At 44.6% G+C, this 21,134-nt stretch overlaps 1 protein-coding gene across 5 annotated transcripts in view; it reads right to left on the bottom strand.

Moving 5' to 3' along the window:
- CGNL1 (cingulin like 1) overlaps positions 1 to 21,134 on the bottom strand; it is a 204,895-nt gene that overhangs the window by 15,927 nt on the left and 167,834 nt on the right. For all 5 annotated transcript variants that reach the window (XM_057543464.1, XM_057543465.1, XM_057543466.1 and 2 more), the window contains 6 exons: positions 17,527 to 17,733; positions 16,519 to 16,623; positions 10,770 to 10,922; positions 9,422 to 9,592; positions 5,755 to 5,916; positions 2,731 to 2,820 (listed from right to left, as the gene is read on the bottom strand). In XM_057543464.1, coding sequence (XP_057399447.1) covers positions 2,731 to 2,820; positions 5,755 to 5,916; positions 9,422 to 9,592; positions 10,770 to 10,922; positions 16,519 to 16,623; positions 17,527 to 17,733 — 888 coding nt within the window. The remainder of the gene's footprint in view (positions 1 to 2,730; positions 2,821 to 5,754; positions 5,917 to 9,421; positions 9,593 to 10,769; positions 10,923 to 16,518; positions 16,624 to 17,526; positions 17,734 to 21,134) is intronic.

A 21,134-nucleotide genomic window follows, 5' to 3' on the forward strand; every position in this document is an offset into this window, starting at 1 on the left:
CCGGTACATCCCTAGAAGTTAACCTAAGTGAACTGAAACAACTACAGAATCAAGGCCCACCTGTCTACACTCAGAGCCCTTTCCTGAACCTTTACTTTAAGAGGCAAGAAGCAAGTCTCAGATTGACCTTGACTTTGAGTGAGAAGTAAATGCTTTCCTGTAAGGCGGGTATATTTGACAAACCCATTTCTCTACCCTTCCTCACAAATCCAAAGGCAGCACATGCCAGAAGAGAGCACTCCATCAGGAGACCCCACTTTATCTCAGGGGTTTGTTTTGTTTTATTGTTTTAGTAATTCCTACCTCAGTTTGAACACGATGCTCAATTTCTCCGCTTTTAACAGACACCAGGCTTTACCCTCCCTACCCCAGAGAGTGCAGTGAGAACGAAGAAGAGTGACGAGGAAAATAGAACAAATATAGCAAAAAGGCTAGAGACATTTGTGAAACCCATCTTTTCAGGCACATAAACTCAGTCACAGGGAGGGAATGACAGAGTTAAAGGGCGACTCAGACACAATTTTATAAAACCTTCTCACAGCATTTCAATGTTAGAATTCAGAAAAGACTTCAGAAATCTCCTGGACAAACAGCCTCCTTTGCATAGATCTTAGAGGCTGTGCTCAGAGGGGCGGAGACTTTCCTGGAGCTACATGGGGGTCGGTGCAGGAGGCTGGACAAGGGATTCTTTCCCAGAGAACAAGTACGTCCCCTCTGCTACTTCCTCCCCGGGCTTACTTTAGGGTCTCAGCTCAGTGAAAATATTTTCAACCTTGACCAGATCGCAGAGAGCAGTTCTATTACCCACAAATCCTGCTGAGAGAAGAGAGCAGAGGCCCAAAGCAAACAGACCTAAGTGACGGGCCTCCTTAGTGTTGGGCCATCAGCAGACCCAAGGGAGGCAACCATCTCTGGTTCAGTTTGTCTGTGTTTTGTTTCGGGTCTGGAAGGCTGTTTTAACTGCCTGTTGATTGATAGGATGACATACTTCCCCACCACTCTTCCTGGCCTAAGTTGCAAGAAGCATTAGCAAAACAAATTCAGGGCCACTTCTCACATCATCACCAACGCTTAGCAGATCCTGAAGAGCCCTGTGGTAAGGGGGGTGCCTTAGCCAGGCCAGCAGGAACTCGTAACAAAGCAGCTTCTATACCAGCAGGAGAACTGAGAAAATGCAGACTTTACTAAGAACTATGAGGTCTCAAATGTCAAGGTTGGGCTCTCCACCCGAACTTCAGGTTTCCGTGAAGGTCTTTCTCTAAACTTTTGCAGCTCAGGTCAGGTGGGCTGCCACCCCGCCAGAGGAATGATACTAGCACAGTAAATAGGACTGAAATATGTAGGCAGAACCCAAGTTCAGTGGGAGGGTGGATGGAGCCTCCGCTTGGAATTTCCTTCACTCTCAGGAGCAAAGGAGCACCAGTATCTTACCTGTTTGCAAAGAAGCTGTCAATAGGGAAGCAGAGGCAGATGGAAAAGAAGCCAGTGATTCACCTTCAACTTTGAACAGGGGCTACCAGCCTAGAATGGCATTGTCCCTAAGCGCTGGAACCTCCAGTTCTTGGTCATCCCAAGGTGAGGGAAAGGTGGTACATGTGAATAAGGAGAAGGGTGACCAGAGGAAAGCGGGAAGATTCCATATTAATTTTGTATTAGTTTGTATTTCAGACTTTTAATTTAAATCCTTCATACAGATAATTTCCTAAATTATACTCAGCACCATCCTAGGCTTTTAGGTTTTGTTTGCATTGTTTAATTAAGAAAGTGCCCAAAGCAAATCAAAAGGTGAAGAGCTCTCCAAATGTCTATTAAATGTACAGTTTTACTACCACCATTTTCAGGAGCTGGGCGTAAAAATAAGTTGTCATTGAAAGTACGTCCCATCAGAGGTTTCTATAGGTATCCAAAGGTATCATGTAAATAAGAGGCTGAGATTAGTGAATACAGACTCTCTGTAAAACCACCACTGAATGTTCTGAATCCTTCTCCCATAATATTTCCACCTTTTTATCTGTCAAATGGTTTGGGCATGCAATGGGGACATGGTAACCAGCTAATGGTGCTACCACTTTCTAGTGATGTGACACCCCATCTCCAGGATATGACTTAGGCACTCTGAACTTTTTTTTAATTAAAAAATGGAAACAAAACCCAAAAACCTTGGGATTATCCCAAGTGTAGTTTGGGAAATCAGTTCCATTATGTACAATGTGAGGACAGTGTGAATTATCCCTGGCTGCCTCCCAGTGTTCCTATAAGGATCAAATATAAGTGAAATTCCTGTCATTTGAAAACTGCAAAAAGCACTCACTTGCAAGGTACCGTTACTGTACTATGGATGCCGTACAGGTGTATGTATTGTTAATTTGCTGGCAAAGTTTTTAAAGGAGAAGACTGCATCATATCATTTACTTCCCATGGCACTAATACAGTGGTAGCTACCAAATTTCATGATTGCTTGTTAAAGTAATGATTCTTAGAGCCTCAGCTCTAAAAGCACTTTGCCTATTGTGACTAATACATTGTTATACATAACCACTCTGGAAACTTCCACTCTATATGCTCCATGTTATATATTACACCTCCCTCTTAGTGACTGACCCCATCTTCCATCCTTTCCATAAGCCATGGACTTCCCCTCCCTCCTCCAGCTGAATCCTCAGGTTCAACCTCTCACATTTCCTTTTTCATGCAGGATGATCCACTCATCACTCAACTATAGAACAGTACCTGTTCCCTGCTCCGAGTGATCCTCTCAGACAGCAAATCCGAGTTGTTTCGTTCTTCTTCCAGCTCCATCTCCAGTTGAGACACCTTGTCCTAAGAAAGAAGTCACAAACACAGCCTATTTAACTTGCACTGACCAAGTTTTTAGGAGCAGGGACTGCCCCGTGGAAGGACAACCCCAAGGGCAGATCAGAGCTGAACACCGTGAATTAGAGTTTGGAGGAAAGATGTGTCTTTTTCTCATACTGTCCAAAGTACATCTTTTTAAAACTGTGTTTTATGGCTTTTATAATGTAAAATATAATTGTGCATCTAGAAAATACATAAAAGGAGAAAAAAATATTACCCCAAACCCTAACAAGCACTGAGGATATTTTAGCATGTTTCCTTCAAGCCTTTTTTCCCCTTATGAATCAGTAATTTTACAAATATCTACCTAAGCTTAACAGGTATCTGTTAAAAAACAATGTGGAAACCAAGATATCGTCCAAGGCACACTCCTCTGAATACTCTCAACTCAGGACAATGTTCTTCCTCTCTCCTGCTCAGGGTTTCCAAGACCCTCCCAGGAATAGAGCCTAGAACAGCCTTTTGCATCTGCCTTTTTCTTCTAGGGAACCTCATATACTTAGCACCACACACTCCCAAATCCCCATCAGAGTAACATAAAGACAGTGCCAGCCCATTCTGCTAAACCGAATATTCACAGAAGAATAGTAATTTCTATCTTCCTTAGCCTTCCTAATTTAACATCACTGAGTGTTAAGAGAAAAGTACTTCAAAGTAGCTTTGTGTACCAAAAAAAAAAAAAAAAAAGAAAAGAGGTTTCATATACAAACCACCCCACCTTGAACTGGGGGCTTGTGGGGCTTGTACATGTGTTTCTCCTGCCACCAGCCAACGTGTCATATGTATGGATTAAGTCAGAGCCATGAGCCAGACACACTAAAAGCAATCAGCATTACGAGTTTCTATGTAAGCCTGCAGCATCTGTACATAAATATTGTCTCTGCAATTGTCAAAGTTGGCTGACAAGCCTCCGTATGCACCAAAAATAAAACAGAACTCGTGAATGACTAAATGTCTGTGAATGCCTTCCCTGCTGTGAGCGAAATCTACAGAGAACCCAGAAAGCTCTCTCCCAGGAGTCCAGAGTCCCAAAGACCAACTCAGAACAGCTGGGTCCTGCACCAAAGCTCCTTATTTGTTCAGTGGTTCCTGACCCCTCCAAGGCCAGTGTCACTCAGAATCACCAAAGATCCACAAGTACCGCATTTACATACGACAGCCACCTGAGTTTCTGAGTTTACAGACAATGGCCTTTATTGAGAGAGCTCTTGAGTCTGAGAATTCATCTGTTAAGTGCTAGTAAAGGAACAAGCAAGATACTAGTCCCAGCAAGACAGTCCTGCCAGCCGCGGCTTATGGAGGAAGCACCCTCGGGTGTGCCTCACAGGGATGGGGTCTTGAGAGCTGTTCATTTTATATGTTCATTTTAATGGAGAAATAGCTCAAATACTGCACAGGGGCAAATGAAGCTTAGCTATGCCATGGCTTCTACACCTTGAGTTAGTAAAAGGAAATGTTCTTTTTAGCCAGAATATTCTAGAAGGAGATGACCTGGCAACCCAATGTTTGCCTAAAAGCACCTCTTCGCAGGGCTCTCTTCTTGCCTATAATCTGTACTGTACTGTACAGAACCCAGCAGGAGACTTCAGGGGGTCAGGCCAAGGGTCATTACGCCAAAGGTTCTCACGTCACTGCCTGACGAGGCCTTAGCTTGTGTTTAACCAGATTGTTTGGGTCCTAGAATAATCACTTCCTAGTTACCTGGGTTGACCTTAGTTTGTCTTAAAATGACCTCCCCTAATGAGATTAGAACCAGGACATCAGCAAAATACATGGCAATCTTGCAGGGGGTGGGGGTGGGGGTGGGGGGGTGGGGGGGGTGGAGGCGGGGCACGACACCCTAACCAGGTAATTCTAAGCCTCTAAAAGGGCCCATCTAATAAAATCTTTAATGGCTGAACCATCACTCCCTAGATATAAACTGCTACTAAGTCTCGTGGAGGTTTTAAAAGTTATTTCTATTGATTTGAGAAGTTGAATCAGGAATTCCACTGATTTTAAATTCCAGCTCTCTCTCCCTGGCCTTGAGCGCTGTCTGACTTTTATCAAAACCTTGACAATGTTAACTTCTCCCGTAGGTCTGAGGCTGATTTTTATGTTTTCTCTAAATTCCACGGGTACGTGGGATGTGTGTGGGGGTAGGGGTGGGTGTTTCTGGTTTGGGGTTGGTTTTGTTCTTGAGGATCATTCCTTTTTTCTAAGTCCAGCTGGACTGATGTTAAGGTTCTTCCTGCCCTTCTTGACAGGCTGTTCATACTCGGATTCTATTACTTGATTCACGTTTTTCTAATGTGTGGTGTTTTCATCTTGTGAACAGCTCGCCCCAGCTGGTGACTCCACCGATCACTTTCTGATAGACTGTCTTGGACTATGTATACACGGTGTGTCCAAAAGTGACCTGAGCCGGTTTACTGCCAGCTTTGGCAGAGCTGGATCATCTGTGAGGGAAAACGGGCCAGAATCAGGCAACAAAAGTGGAGCACGTGGTACAACGAATGAGTGCTCGGTGTCCCTAGGACTTGGATGGTTTGGATGCAAGGCTTAGCCCTTCTCTAGATTCACAGCAGTCTTGCCTCCTTTGTAGTTGGAAGCACCACCCAAAGCAACAAACAGATAAAGAACTATCTATGTCCCCTTATGCAAAATCACCTAACTTCCTTTGGACTCTTGTTTTGCTTCCTCTTCCAGACAATGACGACACTACAACTAAATTATTTCCATCATTCCTTCCAGCTCTGATGTCTTATGAGTCTACAAACTACCAGCTTCTTCCTCAAATCAAGCAATGACTTTACTGTCTTGCTGTTCAAGAGGAAAAAAGCCAAAGACTTCCCAAAGGCTGAGGCGTGCGCGTAAAGTCTGCCTCCCTCGAGCCCCACACCCGCGCCGCCCACCAACCTCCAACTGCTTGACGAGTCGGCTTCGGTCATCCTTGAGGTGACTCTTGGCCTCCAGCTCGTACTCCAGGTCCTTGAGCGTCTGCTCCAGAAGCTGCCTTTTCGTGAGCGCTTCCTCCTGAGCCCTTTGGTAGTCCCGTAACTCTTCCTCCAACAGACGCGTCTGGAATGAGGAAGGGGCTGGGGTGCTTATCTGGGCGCGTCAGGAGCACAGAGATCTCGTCAGTGTGCAGGCTGACCCCGAAGGGGATCGGGCGGCCCCCACTCCACTGGGGTTCAGAAGCCCGTGAGCAAGGGCCACCTTCTTCTGGGCCTCAGTTTCCTCTTCTGCAAAAAGAAGCCGCTTTTCCAGCTACAGAGAGCAACCCATTGGGTTATAAATTCAATTCAGTAGGTATTGGCCAGCGTTAAATATAACAGAAAAAAGTATCAGAGTAGTACAAGCAAATATTGTTTTGTGAAACTTTTCTACTAGATATTCATATACTTGTATGGATGCATGTATTACTGGGTTACAAGGCAAGATGCCTTTCTTACCGTAGGTCGTGGCCGAAGATACCTGAAAGCCCTTGAACTAAGTAAGCACCTCCCAGAGTGTAATCTATCACCCACCCTCCTCTCCACAGAGGTTTAAAGCTGGGGGAAGATAAAAGCTAAAATCATGACCCCAAAGCGACCTGCAGGCACAAAATCTATTAATATAGACACGCAAATTAAGTGAAAACCACTACTCTCTAGAAAAATATGTTATCAGTTGTCATAATTTACAGTGTTTTGTTCCTCCACAAGGTGGCACTGAACTAATAGCTTTGAAGAAAGTGCAACCGACAGCTTGATTCACAAGGGGTTGTGTTTTCCACTCCGCTGGAATCTCCCCAAGGGAACTAGGCAACTCAGCACACAGAAGGTACTCCTTAAACATCTCTGTGGACTGATTCGGTGAAGCCTGAGGCTGTCTGTTTTGTTCTCAACTTCCTTCCCTCCTGGAGGTGGTATAGGGTAGCAGGTGAAAGCAGAGTCATAGGAATAGAATACACCAAGGGTTAATTTCCTTCAGGGAGTATATGATAGCAAGTGGCGAACTTCATTAAAAGAGTACCAGCCTTTGGGGGTGATCTTCACGGAAAAGTTGGGAAAGTCTCAAAGATACTCTTTTTGGGGACCCAATAGGTTAGGCTACTTTAGGAAGCCCAGAGGGAAGACTAGGAACTGTGTTCCTCTCCTGGAGGCTGATAGGAACACCTGAAATTTCTATGAAAACAGCAGTCTTAAAGAAGACATCTCCAGATAAAGACCCCAGTCTGGTTTTGGTGGTGACTGAGTGAAAGCACAAAGTGAAAATCATCCCATGGAAAAAAGGATGACGAGACATTCTTTGGATACAGAGGTACTCCAGAGCATGAAAAAAAATCTCTCCAAAAAAAAAAAGTCTTCAAAAAAAATTCTCTGTGCTTCAGTTTCCTGATTTGCAATATTGGGATAAATATAAAACCTACCTTAAAAAGCTGTCATGGGACTCAAATGAGATAATACCCCCAAAAGAACATGGGTTTTAGAGTCAGAAAGACTGACAGGTAATGGTACAGCTCACCCTTCCTTCCCCAATGCCCAGCACATTCCTACCTTCTGACGCCCAGTAGATCCCTCCTAACATCTAGCAAGTGCTCTATCATACCAAGAGTATTCAGTAAGGATATGCACAAAAGAATAGTACAGTGTCTGGAATCATGAGTAAGTAAATAACTTCTGAACCTACGAGTGCTACCTTTAAGTAGTTAAAGCTGCTCTTTGCTAAGTGGGATTTAGAAAATAAATTGAACGGTGAACTCTAAGTCTTAATTCTCTAACGACGACCTTCATGAGAACTTTTCTAGCTCTATGCCAAAGGCAAAATAGGTAAAATGCCTATTTCTCTCAAAGCAAAGGAGGCAGTACTACAGCACTTAGGGTGGATGGACCCTTGCAGCTTTTTTATTTACGGAGAGCTTTAACTCAGCTCACCCAAAATGTGGTGGAGGGTGGTGAACAGAGTTGAGCTTGAGTTTCTCAAGGATCCCAAGTGACCTTGGCTTATTAATTCATTTTTGTTTTAAACGACTCCATGACTTCACCATCCTGACTTAGGGTGGCGTCTGACTGCAGTTTCCTTCTAGACTGATGAGGTGTCTGCAGATGGAAATAGTGTCTCACAGGGCTAGACCACTGAGAACATCTAGGAAGTGCCCTCTCTGTTTTCATCATAAGGAATCCTTTTTGGAATTACTGCCCTTTTACAAACAACACTGGTCTCTATCTGGCCTTAACTAATCTCTCTGGATCTCAGTTTCCTTGTCTAACTAGAGGGTCTCTAAGTTTCCTTCCTACCCGAAGATTCTAGCAGAGTAATAATTATACAAAAACCAAGGGAAAGCACTTTACAGGGGTCACCGTGACACTGATTTTCTGAAATTAAAACAGCATACCACGTGTTTGTTTGCATTCTGGCAAATATCAGAATCCTCCCACCCAATTGCTGTAGAAATGATTCTGCTTCAGTGCCAGAGAACTGTGCTGTCGATAGGCTAATTTCAGTTCTTACTAGGAGTCCTGTATCCCTAAGACCCTAAACCAGAGGGGATCTGTTACCAGGGTCCTTTCAGAAGTATTCTAGAAACCTGTAATAAATATCCATTGTTCTTTCACACAGTTTCAGCGCTGACTCATGGGCGACCTTCCTTTGATCATCAAAGATAATAAAAGTTTGTTTTTTAAAGAAAAATTTGTTTTCCTGTGGAATCTTAGTGCTCTTGGCACTGCTTATGAAAAAAAAGCAAGCTTTAGGATTAAAAAAAAACACAAAAAACTAATATCAGTGTCCAGAATATATAGACCCTCTGCCATATAGTCTCACATGTTACCTCATTTAATTATTAAATCATTATTATTTTGTATACTTTTAAAGAGGGAGAAACAGATGCTCAGAAAATTGGGGTAACTTGCTCAAGGTCATCCAGCTGGCAAGAGACAGAGCAGAAATCAGCTTACACTGTACTTGCATTTTAGAGCCTTCAGCTTTCCATTAAAATAATCAAAAACATTCCCTTTATTATACGCAGTTCTTCAGAAGTCCAGACTGAAGGGAGCTAACATTTGGGTTACTTTGCTCTATTATTCTTAAATATAAAACCAAGAATATGTTTTAATAGTTTCAGTACTCATAAATTCCTGAAGATTTCTGCGTGTCTCCATTATTGTTGTTCTGAAACTCTTACCCACCCCTCCCACGGCAATGAAAGTCTATATATATAATTTTAAACGAATGGCAAAAAAAAAAAAAAATTAGTTATTATAATCCCTGTTCTAAGATTAAATTAAAACAATGATACATATAAATCATTTAGACACAGCTGGGCACACTACTGGTGCTCTACCAGTGGCAGCTAAGCTTTTTAGGCAGATCTTGGATTAATCACGAAAATGGTCAAACTGAAGCTGTGTCCATTTAACCTCAGAGGCCCTGGGTCCTCTGTGTCTTTGAATGCCATCTGCCCCGAAGAAACCATCCCAAGAATCAAGCACAAACGTTGTCTTAAGAATCTACCCCAAGCCTCTCCTAGAAGAGTTTCAAAGCAGTCTCGAAGGATATTCTGAACACGGGTAAACCAGGAACTGCTCTGGCCAGGCATTACCTCATCCTGCATTTTCATGGCAGTCAGACGGGACTTTTCTGCCTCTAGAGTTTTCTCCTTCAACTGCCTCTGCATTTCTGCAAGTTCCCTGCGATTTTTCTCCTTGTATTCATCCAGCTGGTTCTGGAGCTCCAGCGTTGATGTGCGGGACACCTCAACAATGTCAGCCATCTGGAAGAAGTGACACGGGTGAGAGCCCACCCTGTGATGCTTCATCTGGGACCAGGGAGCTAGATTTGCGCCCCAGCTCAACACGTCTCGTCTGCTTTCTTCTGTGGCACCCCACCCCGAAGACTGCAAAGCACCTGGTCGTGATCTGCCCAGGATTAGTCTCCTGCAACTTGGAAGTAGCATGGAGGTGTGAACAAGCACATCCTCTGGAGCTAGATCCATGGTCCTGGGTCACATCCTCGTTCCGCCATTTACCAGCTACATGGCTGGGGCATTGCCTATGCTCTCTGGGCCTCTGCAGTGTACTAGTTAAAAATACTGAAACCATAACCTTTACCTTGCAGGGCTGTTGTCAAGATTAAAACAATACATAGAGACAAAATTCTAGTTAGATACAAAATAGCTGGTAAATGACTGGCACACAGTAGGTGTCAAAAAAAACAGCAGATACTCAGGATGGCTCCATCAGCTCTGTGCCTTTTCCCTTCTGGGTGTTTTAGGGCAGAGGTGAGCAGAGGAGCAGCAACTACTGGGCTTTAAAACTGCCTTTCAGGGCTTCCCTGGTGGCGCAGTGGTTGAGAATCCGCCTGCCAATGCAGGGGACACGGGTTCGAGCCCTGGTCTGGGAGGGTCCCACATGCTGCGGAGCAACTGGGCCCGTGAGCCACGACTGCTGAGCCTGCGCGTCTGGAGCCTGTGCTCCGCAACAAGAGAGGCCGCGACATTGAGAGGCCCGCGCACCGCGATGAAGAGTGGCCCCTGCTCACCGCAACCAGAGAAAGCCCTCGCACAGAGACGAAGACCCAACACAGCCAAAAATAAATTAATTAATTAATTAAAAAAAACAAAACAAAACTGCCTTTCATACTCCTGCACAAGAAGGATAGGTGCAAGTGCACAGATTACGCACAAAGGCAGAGGTTCTGATTCAGTTAACATCTGTGAAGTCTGCACTGACATGCCAGGCTTCTTCGGGCAGCTGTTGTGAGGAGCTGGGCCCAGGATCCAGAGGGCACTTTCTAAACCAGTTCCCCTGTGACTGGGATTATCAACAAGGCCGAAGAGCTGCTTCCCGGGATCTGCAAATCCCTGACACATTTGTGCTGAGACATACTGCAGGGCTCCTCAGCCCTATCGGGCCCTTACGGGGGGCTGGGTCCCACGCCCTCTCCCTCACCTCCTTCTGCAGTTTCTCAATGGTCTTGTCAAGGTGCCATCGCTCATTCTCCATCTCATTCTTCAGCCTCCTTAACTGCTCCTTCTGTTCGGTCTCGTCTTTTAGCTTCTCAGACAACTGCTTCTGCTCCAGGGTGGCCTGACTCAGATTTCTCTGCAGATGGCAGGGAAAGGACAGTGCTATCACCTACCTCCCAGGTCAGCCACAGAAACAGGTGGCAGAGGGAGTTTCACAGCCACGCCACAAAGCGATCAGACCTGCTACATCAGTGATGAGGAAAAGGATCAAAATGAAGCCATCACAGAGACACAAGGACATCGTCGGCTCTGCAAGTCAGGGACCAAGATGCAAAGTTGATTTAACCAAAGACCTACGCAGGAATGAAGGGCAGACGAAGGATGCATTACAGAAATACAGAAAACGGCCAAGGCTGCTGCAGGTGGTGATTCAGGAGAGTGTCCAAAAACCTGACAGAACTCATGCTTGAAAACTGAGGTACAGTTATACATCAGACAAACTTAAACCCATGTGGCAATTGACATCCTGTGATATATAGCATTGCACCTAATGTTCGAGCATTTTCTCTGCTATGCAGATGATTCTCACAATTAAAACAGCTAAAAATGAATCTATAAGAAAAAAGAACATTATCCCGTGGGCCAAGAGTCCACTTGGGTAGGGGGAGTTATAATCAACAGAATCCATGGGTTGGACTCACACATAGAAGGAAAGGAATTTGGCAGTCCACAAGCTGATGAACCTGATGGACAGAAGGTATTAAATGGAAGAAACACTAGTCAGGAAAAGTACAAACGAGTGGTTATTTAGTGAATCAGCACCAAATACTAGTACTTCTTATAAAATGTACCATCTTGGGTGCGATGTTTCCCCTGGGTTCCTCTGAGGCTCTCATCTCACAACATTATACAGACTGATGTCCTTTACGTAAAAATCATGCAACTCTAAAAAGAAAAAAAAGAAAATCCTAGAATATCTTAGGAAGATTATAGTGGCTTCTTTAAATGGCCGAGTGTTAAGGCCTTTGGCATAAGGATATCACGAAGGGGCACAGCTCAGAATGGGGGAGCATGACCCAAACAGGAGCTAGATCATAAGAAAAATGTTATCAGGCACTGAGGGCTGAATGTGGGTTAGTACAAGTACTGCTTAGGACCTCCTCAGTCTTGTGTCCCTGCAGAGGCTGTATAAGGACAATGGTTATATTTGTACAGTGCTTAACAGTTTACAAGCTGCTGTCACGTGCAGTAACTCAGGCATTTTGAAAACACTCACAAAGCACTTCAGGCACTCCTGGTTTGCAAAGCTTTGGAACAGCTCTGCTGGTCAGCCACATGGCCTGGGGCCAAAAAGCCACCTGTGGAGGGCTGCCCTCAAAGAAACAACCAGCACAGCCGGGCTGCTGAAGTTGATTGCTGCAGGGAACCAATGTCAACAAAAGCAGTTGGGGAAAGAGGGTGGTAAAAGAAAGGTAATCGGGAGTTCAGTGGGGGGGGGGGCGGGGGGGGGCAATTAGCAGGAGTGAGTCCCACCATGGTCCAGCTGGACACACACCACAGGGAGGGTCAACCCCCCCCCCCCAGGATTTGTGTCGGTGGTTGATTTAGTGGTGTTGGGGGCAAAAAGCAGCACACAGGGTAAGGTAAGCAAGGTATGGTTGGTTCCTTCATGTGGGAGAAAACTCTCAGGAACATGTATCTCAAAATGTCAATTCTTTTTTTTTTTTTGAAAATGTTTCATTCAGATTTTATTTACTTTGCTAAAGTACCATGGCAGCATAAAGAATTTAAAGACAGGAGTTTATGAGCCCACTGGGAAGACAAGACCCACAGCCGTATAAGCTAGCACAGTAATGATGTAGCACACAACAGCACAGCAGCAAAGGAGAGACTACGTACAAAGTACCTAGCCAGTGTCTAGCACAGAGTAAATGTCCAATATATTTTCCATGCTTTTCCCCTGGCTGGACACAGAAATATTGGCAGTTTCTCCCCAATCAGGAAAGAAGCTCTTTTTTTGAAAATGTCAATTCTTGAACAAAAACAAATACAGAAGGACATCAACACCTTCCCATAGAACCGCCGGGATCCAGCTTAACCCCTGCCCCTACAGATCCCCCAGCCTCTCTTCTTCTTCCTTCTGGATCCCAATCCCAGGGGCCCCAGGCCAGCAGACAATCCAGCCTCGGCTCCATTCAACCTCCACGTGGTGAGCGCACTTGTTTCACCCTTGGCTCGGGGAGGGCTCCCCTACCACCCCCCGACACCGGCTCTGCTCTCCTGTGTCACTGGACACACCCCAGACTCCCCCACTCTGAGCCTGGGGCCTGGCCAACACCCCCTGTCCCAGCATACACATTTGCCTAGAATAGTTAATTTTGCTAAATTATTTTTAAAACATTTCTTGCATGCTTGCCTCTACTGCAGGGTAGTAAGATCTGTAAAGGCAAGAAATAGATTTTCTATCTCAGTGTGTCTCACAGTCCAGACTCACTATTAGGCATATGATAAAAACTCAGTGGTTGAGAATTAACACCTATCCCCAAAAGTGATCTAAAGATTTCTTATATCAGAATCACCGGGCAAGGGTGGTGGACTGCTTACATAAAATGCAAAATCTAGCCTGTTCTGATGAAATCACAGTTTTTCTTAGAGTGGAGCCCACGCATTTGCATTTGAAAGTTACTCAGATAATTCTAACATACTCTAAAGTTTAGAAATGCTGTTTAAACAATGCTCTGCCTCTTCAGTGATTCAAGAAATATGTTCCAGTATGTCCATGCTGAGAAAATATGTCCCAAATTCACACGAAAAGCAGCCAACTTGGCAACTTTGCATTTAGGAGTTAGGTGTGAAATGCTCTATAGCTACAGCGACTGTATTTCCAAGACCAGCCAGACAAGGCCATTGACCAACACTGGGACAAAAATGTGAGGAAAATTTATCAGGTCGGAGAATCCAAAACACAAGGTTGCTGGACGTATAGTGAGTGCCCTTGAGCTTGGGGACCATTATCTCGGTGGATGCAGAGCCTTTCACTATACGGCTGAGCAAGGTCCCGATTAGTCCGTATTAACGATAACCAAGTGGCAGGTGAGCCGAAGCGCTTAAAGGAATGAGAGGCTTGATCAGAAGGAAGTCAGTCTCCTCAGAGCCCGTGCCACACATTAGCCGTGGACCGGGACAAGCATGGCGGCTTTCTTCTTCTCTGGTCTCAATACACAGAAGCCCGCTAGGGTGGGAGGTGCAGGCATACAGAGTATATGTCATTATCCCTCCCTGAAGGAAAGAACTATGGCTTCCCCATCTGCAGAAGCCATTTCTCAAGGGAATCAGAGATGTCTTTGCCATGAATGCAGTTCAAGTAGATCTACACAGCGGCACAATCCTCAACCAAGTGGTAGGGCTGAAGCAAACCAAGAATGGCATCTCCTTTAAGAACCTCTGCCACTGTCTGACTGAGTCATAATAAATCAGACCTAAGTTCACATGGTCTTCAGCTACTATGTAAAGAAATACATTTATCATCCACGAAGATGCAACAGATTGCTAAAGGCACAAAGATTCTGAAATGTAAAATGCTTATGTGAGGGGAAAAAAAAACTGCTACTCTCTCCTCTTACTCTAAGGGTTAAGCTCCCTTCGGTTGCCAGCTTTGGGAGAAGCATGCAGGAAAAGTTATCGAACTAAAGGAATGACTATATCTGGTTCCCAAACTGAGAAAAGGCAAAGTATTTTTGAGTGATGGTGCACTTTTCATAGCTCTACTTTTTTTGTGTTGTTTTTTGTTTGAAGATATTTTTTGATGTGGACCATTTTTAAAGTCTTTATTGAATTTGTTACAACATTGCTTCTGTTCTACGTTTTGGTTTTTTGACTGCAAGGCATGTGGGATCTTAGCTCCCCGAATGGGGATCAAACCCACACCCCCTGCATTGGAAGGCGAAGTCTTAACCACTGGACCGCCAGGGAAGTCCCTCATAGCACTGCTTTTGAGACCAGATAATTGAGATAATGATGGTGAGACTGTTGGACCCTCTTAAAATTCTTGCTGGATTATGTTGCCAGTGGCTAGCACAGCCCTACGCTGCACGAAGCACCCTCCCCATCTCAGCACCACTGGGAAAACAGGCCTGAACAAAAAGTAACAGGTCAGGGATAATTTCCAAGGCACGGATGGTGAGCCAGAGGTGGGGGCGGGTGGCGATTACATTAAGATCTTTAGACCTTGAGGCCATCATCTGTTGTCTCCGCTGAATTAGCTTTGAGTTGCAGATTCACAGCTGGTGAACCACTTCCTTCTGTGTGAAACTTTCCGGTTTGACCAAAAGATGATAAAGACAGAGCCTGTAATAGCTGCACCCAGTGCCTGGTGTGGACGTGACACAAAGGCGCACACTTTTGCCCCTGTAGAGTACAAATGTTTTTCCTCTCTTTCTGTGCCCAACTAGCTCGGAGATTTACACCCTGCACTTTGGCTGCTGGGTTGCAGCCATCACAAGCCTTAAACGGCAGCACAGTGAAACTGCCATCCACACAGAATCAACCAAACAAGAGTTAATAACAAAGACCTAGATTTTAAAAAAGAAAGAAAAAGAAATCCAAAGCAAGGACAGTCAGACACCAAAATGAGGAAAAGACAGGGCTTTACTGCATGCAAAAACAAGGTCTCTGTCCAAAGCAAGAGAGAAGGTGCAGATTTGGGGGTGAGAGCTCCTGAGTCGTGGCTGACCTGAGTGAACCCTAGTACAAGCAGGTTCCCCTCCTCTAGCCCCAAGGAGTTGAAGCTGTATATGAAAGGAAAGCTGCAATTAGGCATTTTAAAATATGAATCCTGAGCTAGCTCCTGATGCTTTTCATGTGCCCCTTCCCGACCTCTCCTTACAGACAAGCAAGTCCGAAGGGAAAACTTTAACAGCCTCTAAGACAACTGCTCAGAAGCACTGGCTTTTACCTCCTCGTAAGCTCACCTGAGGGATGCTTGATGCTGCTGGTTCTTTAAAACCCCAGAGCAGGTAGAAGGAAGAACACACCTGGATCACACTGAGGTCACTGTGCAAAGTCTATTTAGGACCTCAGTGCAGACTTTTTTTTTTTTAAAGAATGTACTTCAGGCTTTCTAACCTTCAAATGGGAAAACCTAATTTTCCAGGAACCTACCTATTTTGAACAGAGATAGCTATCTAGTTTCAAGGAAATGACTTCCTCCTGCTCCTTTTAATAGCCATCTTGCAGGACTGCACTCTGAGGAGTCTATTGGCCCAGAGGAGAAAGGAAATTGGCTTCTGCCACAGAGCCGACTCTACACTGCCTTGGGGACCAATTCTGGCGGCCTTCCTCACACAATTCATATTTTATCTTTGGAAAGCTGTCAGGCTCTGTAACGTCCAGAGCAGGATTTCTCAACCTTGGCACTACTGACATTTGGGTACCTCACTGCTATGGGGACCGTCCTGTGCATTGCAGGATGTTTAGCACCATCCCTGGTCTCCACCCACTAGATGCCAGTGGCATCTCCCCAGTTGTGACAACCAAGCATCTCTAGACATTGCCTAATGTCCCCCAGTTAGGAACCACTGGTCTAGACAGATAGTCTGAAGTCCAGGACGGTCATTATTATGAAAGGAGCTGCCTGGAAGGACAGGACCAATGGCGATCTGTACCTGTCCCTCCGAGTTTGCTTCTCGAGCTTCCTCTGTGGGGGATTAAAGACAACAGCCCTCAGTGTTTACCTGAGCGTCTTCCAGCTCACTCTGCAGGGCCCTTCTGGCTGACGCTGCTTCTTTTTCTTCCTTTCTTGCATGCACAAGGGCCTCCTCTAATTGCCGAGTTTCTCCCTGCGATGAAACACGGGGTCAGCGTACACTCAGATGTGTGCTACGCCTAGGAAGCTGACTCGGTGGCATGAAAGGCATGCCGGGGACATCCACAGGCACAGTGCACCTGCCATGGGCCCACGACAGCACACAGCGGCCGTACAGATGTGTGCGCCTGTCTGCAGCTCCCTACTTAACCCGAGGTCAACATCCACTTCAATCATCTGAGATGATTTTTGGGAAAATACAAATATCCACCCTGAGCACCGGAGCTTCGGAAACAACAGGTATTGAATGGACTCAAGCACACAGTTTCAGAAAAGCTTTTCAGGTGATTCTGATGGATGACCATTTGGGGAACCTCTGTGAGCATACACCCCCACTTTCCATTTCTCCTGTCCCTTATTATTGTCAGCTGCCCTTTCTCACAGCCGTCAGGACGTGTCTCTTGCTAACAGCCTCCCACTTCTAGAGATCTGGCAAACCAGATAATTGGTTTGTTAAGACTTGCGTGACTTCAGAAACCGTCAACCAACTGTTAAAAAAAAGAATAGACAGTCACGAGTGAGAACGGGCCCGACGGTAGTGTTAAGACGGCCTTTTTGGGTGTCCGGAGGCCTCTGCTCAGCGTCGAAAGGTTGAGCGCATCTTATGTCTGGGCAAATGGGGACTCCTGTGCCTGTACCTGTGCTTCCCACCCTGACTCCGTCAGCCCCGTTCCAGGCCGCTCTAGAAGCCCGTCTCCCGTTAGTGTCACGCAGAGAGGAACAAAAGCGATGGGTTACAGAGAGGAGATGATCACGCTTGCCTTGACCTTTCCTACTTCATTATGATAATAAATCCCTTTCTGCTTCTCCAGTCGCTCACACAGGAAAGAAGGATCCGGCACTGCCCAGCCTGGGGTCGGGGTCCAGCGAGCCTCACCTGGTACTTCTTGAGCATTTCCTTCGCTTTGGCCTCGTCACCCTGCAGGTCAGCAACCTGCCTCTGAAGCCGAGCGGCAGTGCGCTCCAGCTCTTGGATGCTTCCCCGCAGCTTCTCGTTCTCTTCCTGCAGAGCCTTAGCGCGCATCTCAGCCCCGACCTGGGTTTGCTCTGCGGTGCTGCTCCGACTGGCCAGGACCTCGATGTTCTGTTACAGACACGGAACAGGTGAGCATGGGAACCAGGGTCAAGGCACAGCTGCCAACTTCGTGGATGGCTGGCATTTATTAAAACCCACTACGTGCCGGGCACCGTGCTAAGCCAGGGATCGGCACACGACAGCCTGTTATTAAAAATAAAGTGTTACTGGAACACCGCCATGCCCATTCAGGGGCACACTGTCCACAGCCACTTTCGTGCTACAAAAGCTGTGTCAGGACTTGTGGCCAAAGCCTAAAACATTTGCTATCTGGCTCTTTACAGAAAAGTTTTGCCGACCCTTGCCTGTGTCAAGTCCTTGACATGAAATTTCAACCTTTTAACAACTCTAGGAGGTAGATACTATTCTTATCACCATTTTAAAGACAAAGAAAGTGGCACTTGGGTAGACTGAAGAACTCATCCAAGTTCAGGTGGGAGAAAATGCATTCGGGCAGACCGAATCCAGAACCTGTTCTTATAACCACTGATGAGTTCGCTTTCCTGACCCCTCACCACGTGCAGGGCCTCTTAGTAGAAGCTCTTGATGAAGGGCAATTTCTGCTTATAGGGTTTTTTTTTTTAATGTCTAACACAAAATGGAAATTAAAAAATTTGCTTAAATTATGGTACAGTTCACGGTGCAAACTCTAGGTACTACCATCTGAAAATGAGCGTGTGCCGCACACAATCCGTAACAGACAGGAATGGCGACAATTACAGGATGACTATCGTTAATTCCAGATGTCACGTAGGCGTTTTATTTTTTGGCTCAGCATCTTAAAAGTGATGGTAAGTGGCCTTGTCCAGAATTCCACCTCTCCCAGCAGACCTCTCATCTTCTATTTCTCCACTACTACGAAGATGCCAAAACCAGTAAACCCAGTGCTCACAAAACGGTGCTGCAGATGCCTTCAAGGAAAGGAAGGCCCAGGGAAGGCAAGATTTGGCTTCGAAGACTATGTCACAGCCCACTTGGGAGAGCTATCAGCTGAAATCACTTGCTTGCATAGCCTTTCAGAAAGATCTTTAAATCTTGTAATAGTACAGGAAGCTGTATTATCCTGAACTTAACCAATTTGAGAGTTGCAGAAACCAGAGCATCTTTTCACAACCCAAGTGTTCCATTTAATTCTATCCATCTGGGAAAGCTCATCAGAGTCAAGCTACTGAGTCAGAACAAGGTTGGCGGGCATTGCTAGGAGAACACTATGGTGCCCAACAGCTGGGATTTCTCTATTACTATTTGGACTTATCATCTTCTACCGAAACTAGCAAGATGACTGAGGAGAAATTAAGTGTGGTTGAAAACCTGAGGAGGGATCTAAAGAATCCAGTAACTGGTCAGACCAGGGAAAGCAAGAGAAAAGTCCAGATTGTCCATTCCTGCCCTAACTTTCCCATTAAGAGATAAGAGACTACAAAGCTACAGTTATCAAGTGGTACTCAAATAAGGATACACACGTAGTTCAATGGCATAGAACTGGGCGTCTAAAAATAAACCCAATATTTACAGTCAATTGATTCTCAACAAGGGAGCCAAGATAATTCAAGGGGGAAAAGAACAGTCTTCAACAAAATGGTGCTGGGACTACTGGATATCCAAATGCAAAAGAATGAAATTAGATCCTTTCCTTACACCACACACAAAAATTAACTCAAAATGGATCATAGACCTAAATGTAAGATCTACAACTATAAATCTCTTCTAAAAGAAAACACTGGAGCAAATATCGTGAGCTTGAGTTACGCAAGGCTTCTTAGATACAATACCAAAAGCATAAGTGACAAAAGAAAAAATAGATAAATTAGATTTCATCAAAATCAAAACCTTCTGTGCTAATGATACCAACGAGAAGGTGAAAAGACAACCCAAAGAATGAGAGAAAGTATTTACAAATCATATATCTCATAAAGGACCCATATCTAGACTATATAAAGAATTCTTCAACTCAATAATAAAAAGATAACCCAGTTTTTTTTTTAATGGGCAAAGGATCTGAATAGACATCTTTCAAAGAAGATATACAAAAGTCCAACAAGCACATGAGAAGATGCTCAACGTCATTAGTTATTAGGGAAATGCAAATCAAAACCATAACAAGCCACTTCACACCCACTAGGATGGCTATAATCAAAAAGACAGATAATAGTTAGTGTTGGGGAGGATGTAGAGAAATCAGAACCCTCACACACCGCTGGTGAGAATGCAAAATGGTGCAGCCACTTTGGAAAACATTTTGAAAGTTCCTCAAAAGTTTAAACAGAGTTATCATAAGACCCAGGAATTCCACTCCTAAGTATGTACCTAAGAGAAATGAAAACATATGGCCACACAAAAACTTGTGCAAAAACTCCACAGCAGTATTATTCAAGGTAGCCAAAAAGTGGAAACAACCCAAATGCTCATCAACTGGTGAACGGGTAAACAAAACGTGGTCTGTCCATACAATGGACTATTTATTTGGCCCTAAAAAGGAATGAAGTACTGATACATGCTACAACATGGGTGAAGCTTGAAAACATTATGCTAAGTGAAAGAAGTCATTCATAAAAGGCCACATACAGACATTTATATAAAATGTCTACAATAGGCACGTATATAGAGATGGAAAATAGATTCGTGGTTGCGTAGGGCTGAGGGGAATGAGAAGATTGGGAGATGACAGCTAAAGAGTACAGGGTTTGGTATTAAAATATACACACTACTATATACAAAACAGATAACCAACAAGGACCTACTGTATAGCACAGGGAACTATACCCAATCTCTCTTAACAACCTATAATGGAAAAGAATCTGAAAAAGAATATAACTGAATCACTTTGCTGTATACCTGAAACTAACACAACATTGTAAATCAACTATTTCAACAAAAATTTTTAAAAAGTCATGATGTGATACATAAAAAGTTAAACAGTATAAAGTGTATGATCCTGTTTTTTAAATAAACATTGAGATATATATATATATATATAATTTGTAAAAAAAAAAAAAAAAGAGTACAGGGTTTCTTTTTGAGGTGATGAAAATGTTCTAAAATTAACTGTAGCGATGGTTGCAGAACTCTGTGAACATACTAAAAACCATTGGTTTTGCACTTTAAATAGTTGAATTGTATGTTAAGTATCTCAATACAGCTGAGTTTTAAAAGAGGAAAAAAGGACAAAGGAAACCCCAGAGGCTGAGGCGGACGGAGGGGATGGAGGAGCTGAGGTCCACCGAGGTACTGGTGAGAACAAGAGACTAAAGACATTTGCCTAAATCTTCTGGTAAAGCGAAGAACACTTCCACGTGCAGTCAGTGATCTTTCATTCACCCAGAAATCTCAGGAAGAGCAAGGATACTGAAAACCAGATCTGGTTTAAACTGGATTGGGGCCTACCTGGCACCCTGACATGCTAGATAAAG

The sequence above is a fragment of the Balaenoptera acutorostrata genome, chromosome 3 (genome assembly GCF_949987535.1).
Source record: "Balaenoptera acutorostrata chromosome 3, mBalAcu1.1, whole genome shotgun sequence".
Lineage (NCBI taxonomy): Eukaryota > Metazoa > Chordata > Mammalia > Artiodactyla > Balaenopteridae > Balaenoptera > Balaenoptera acutorostrata.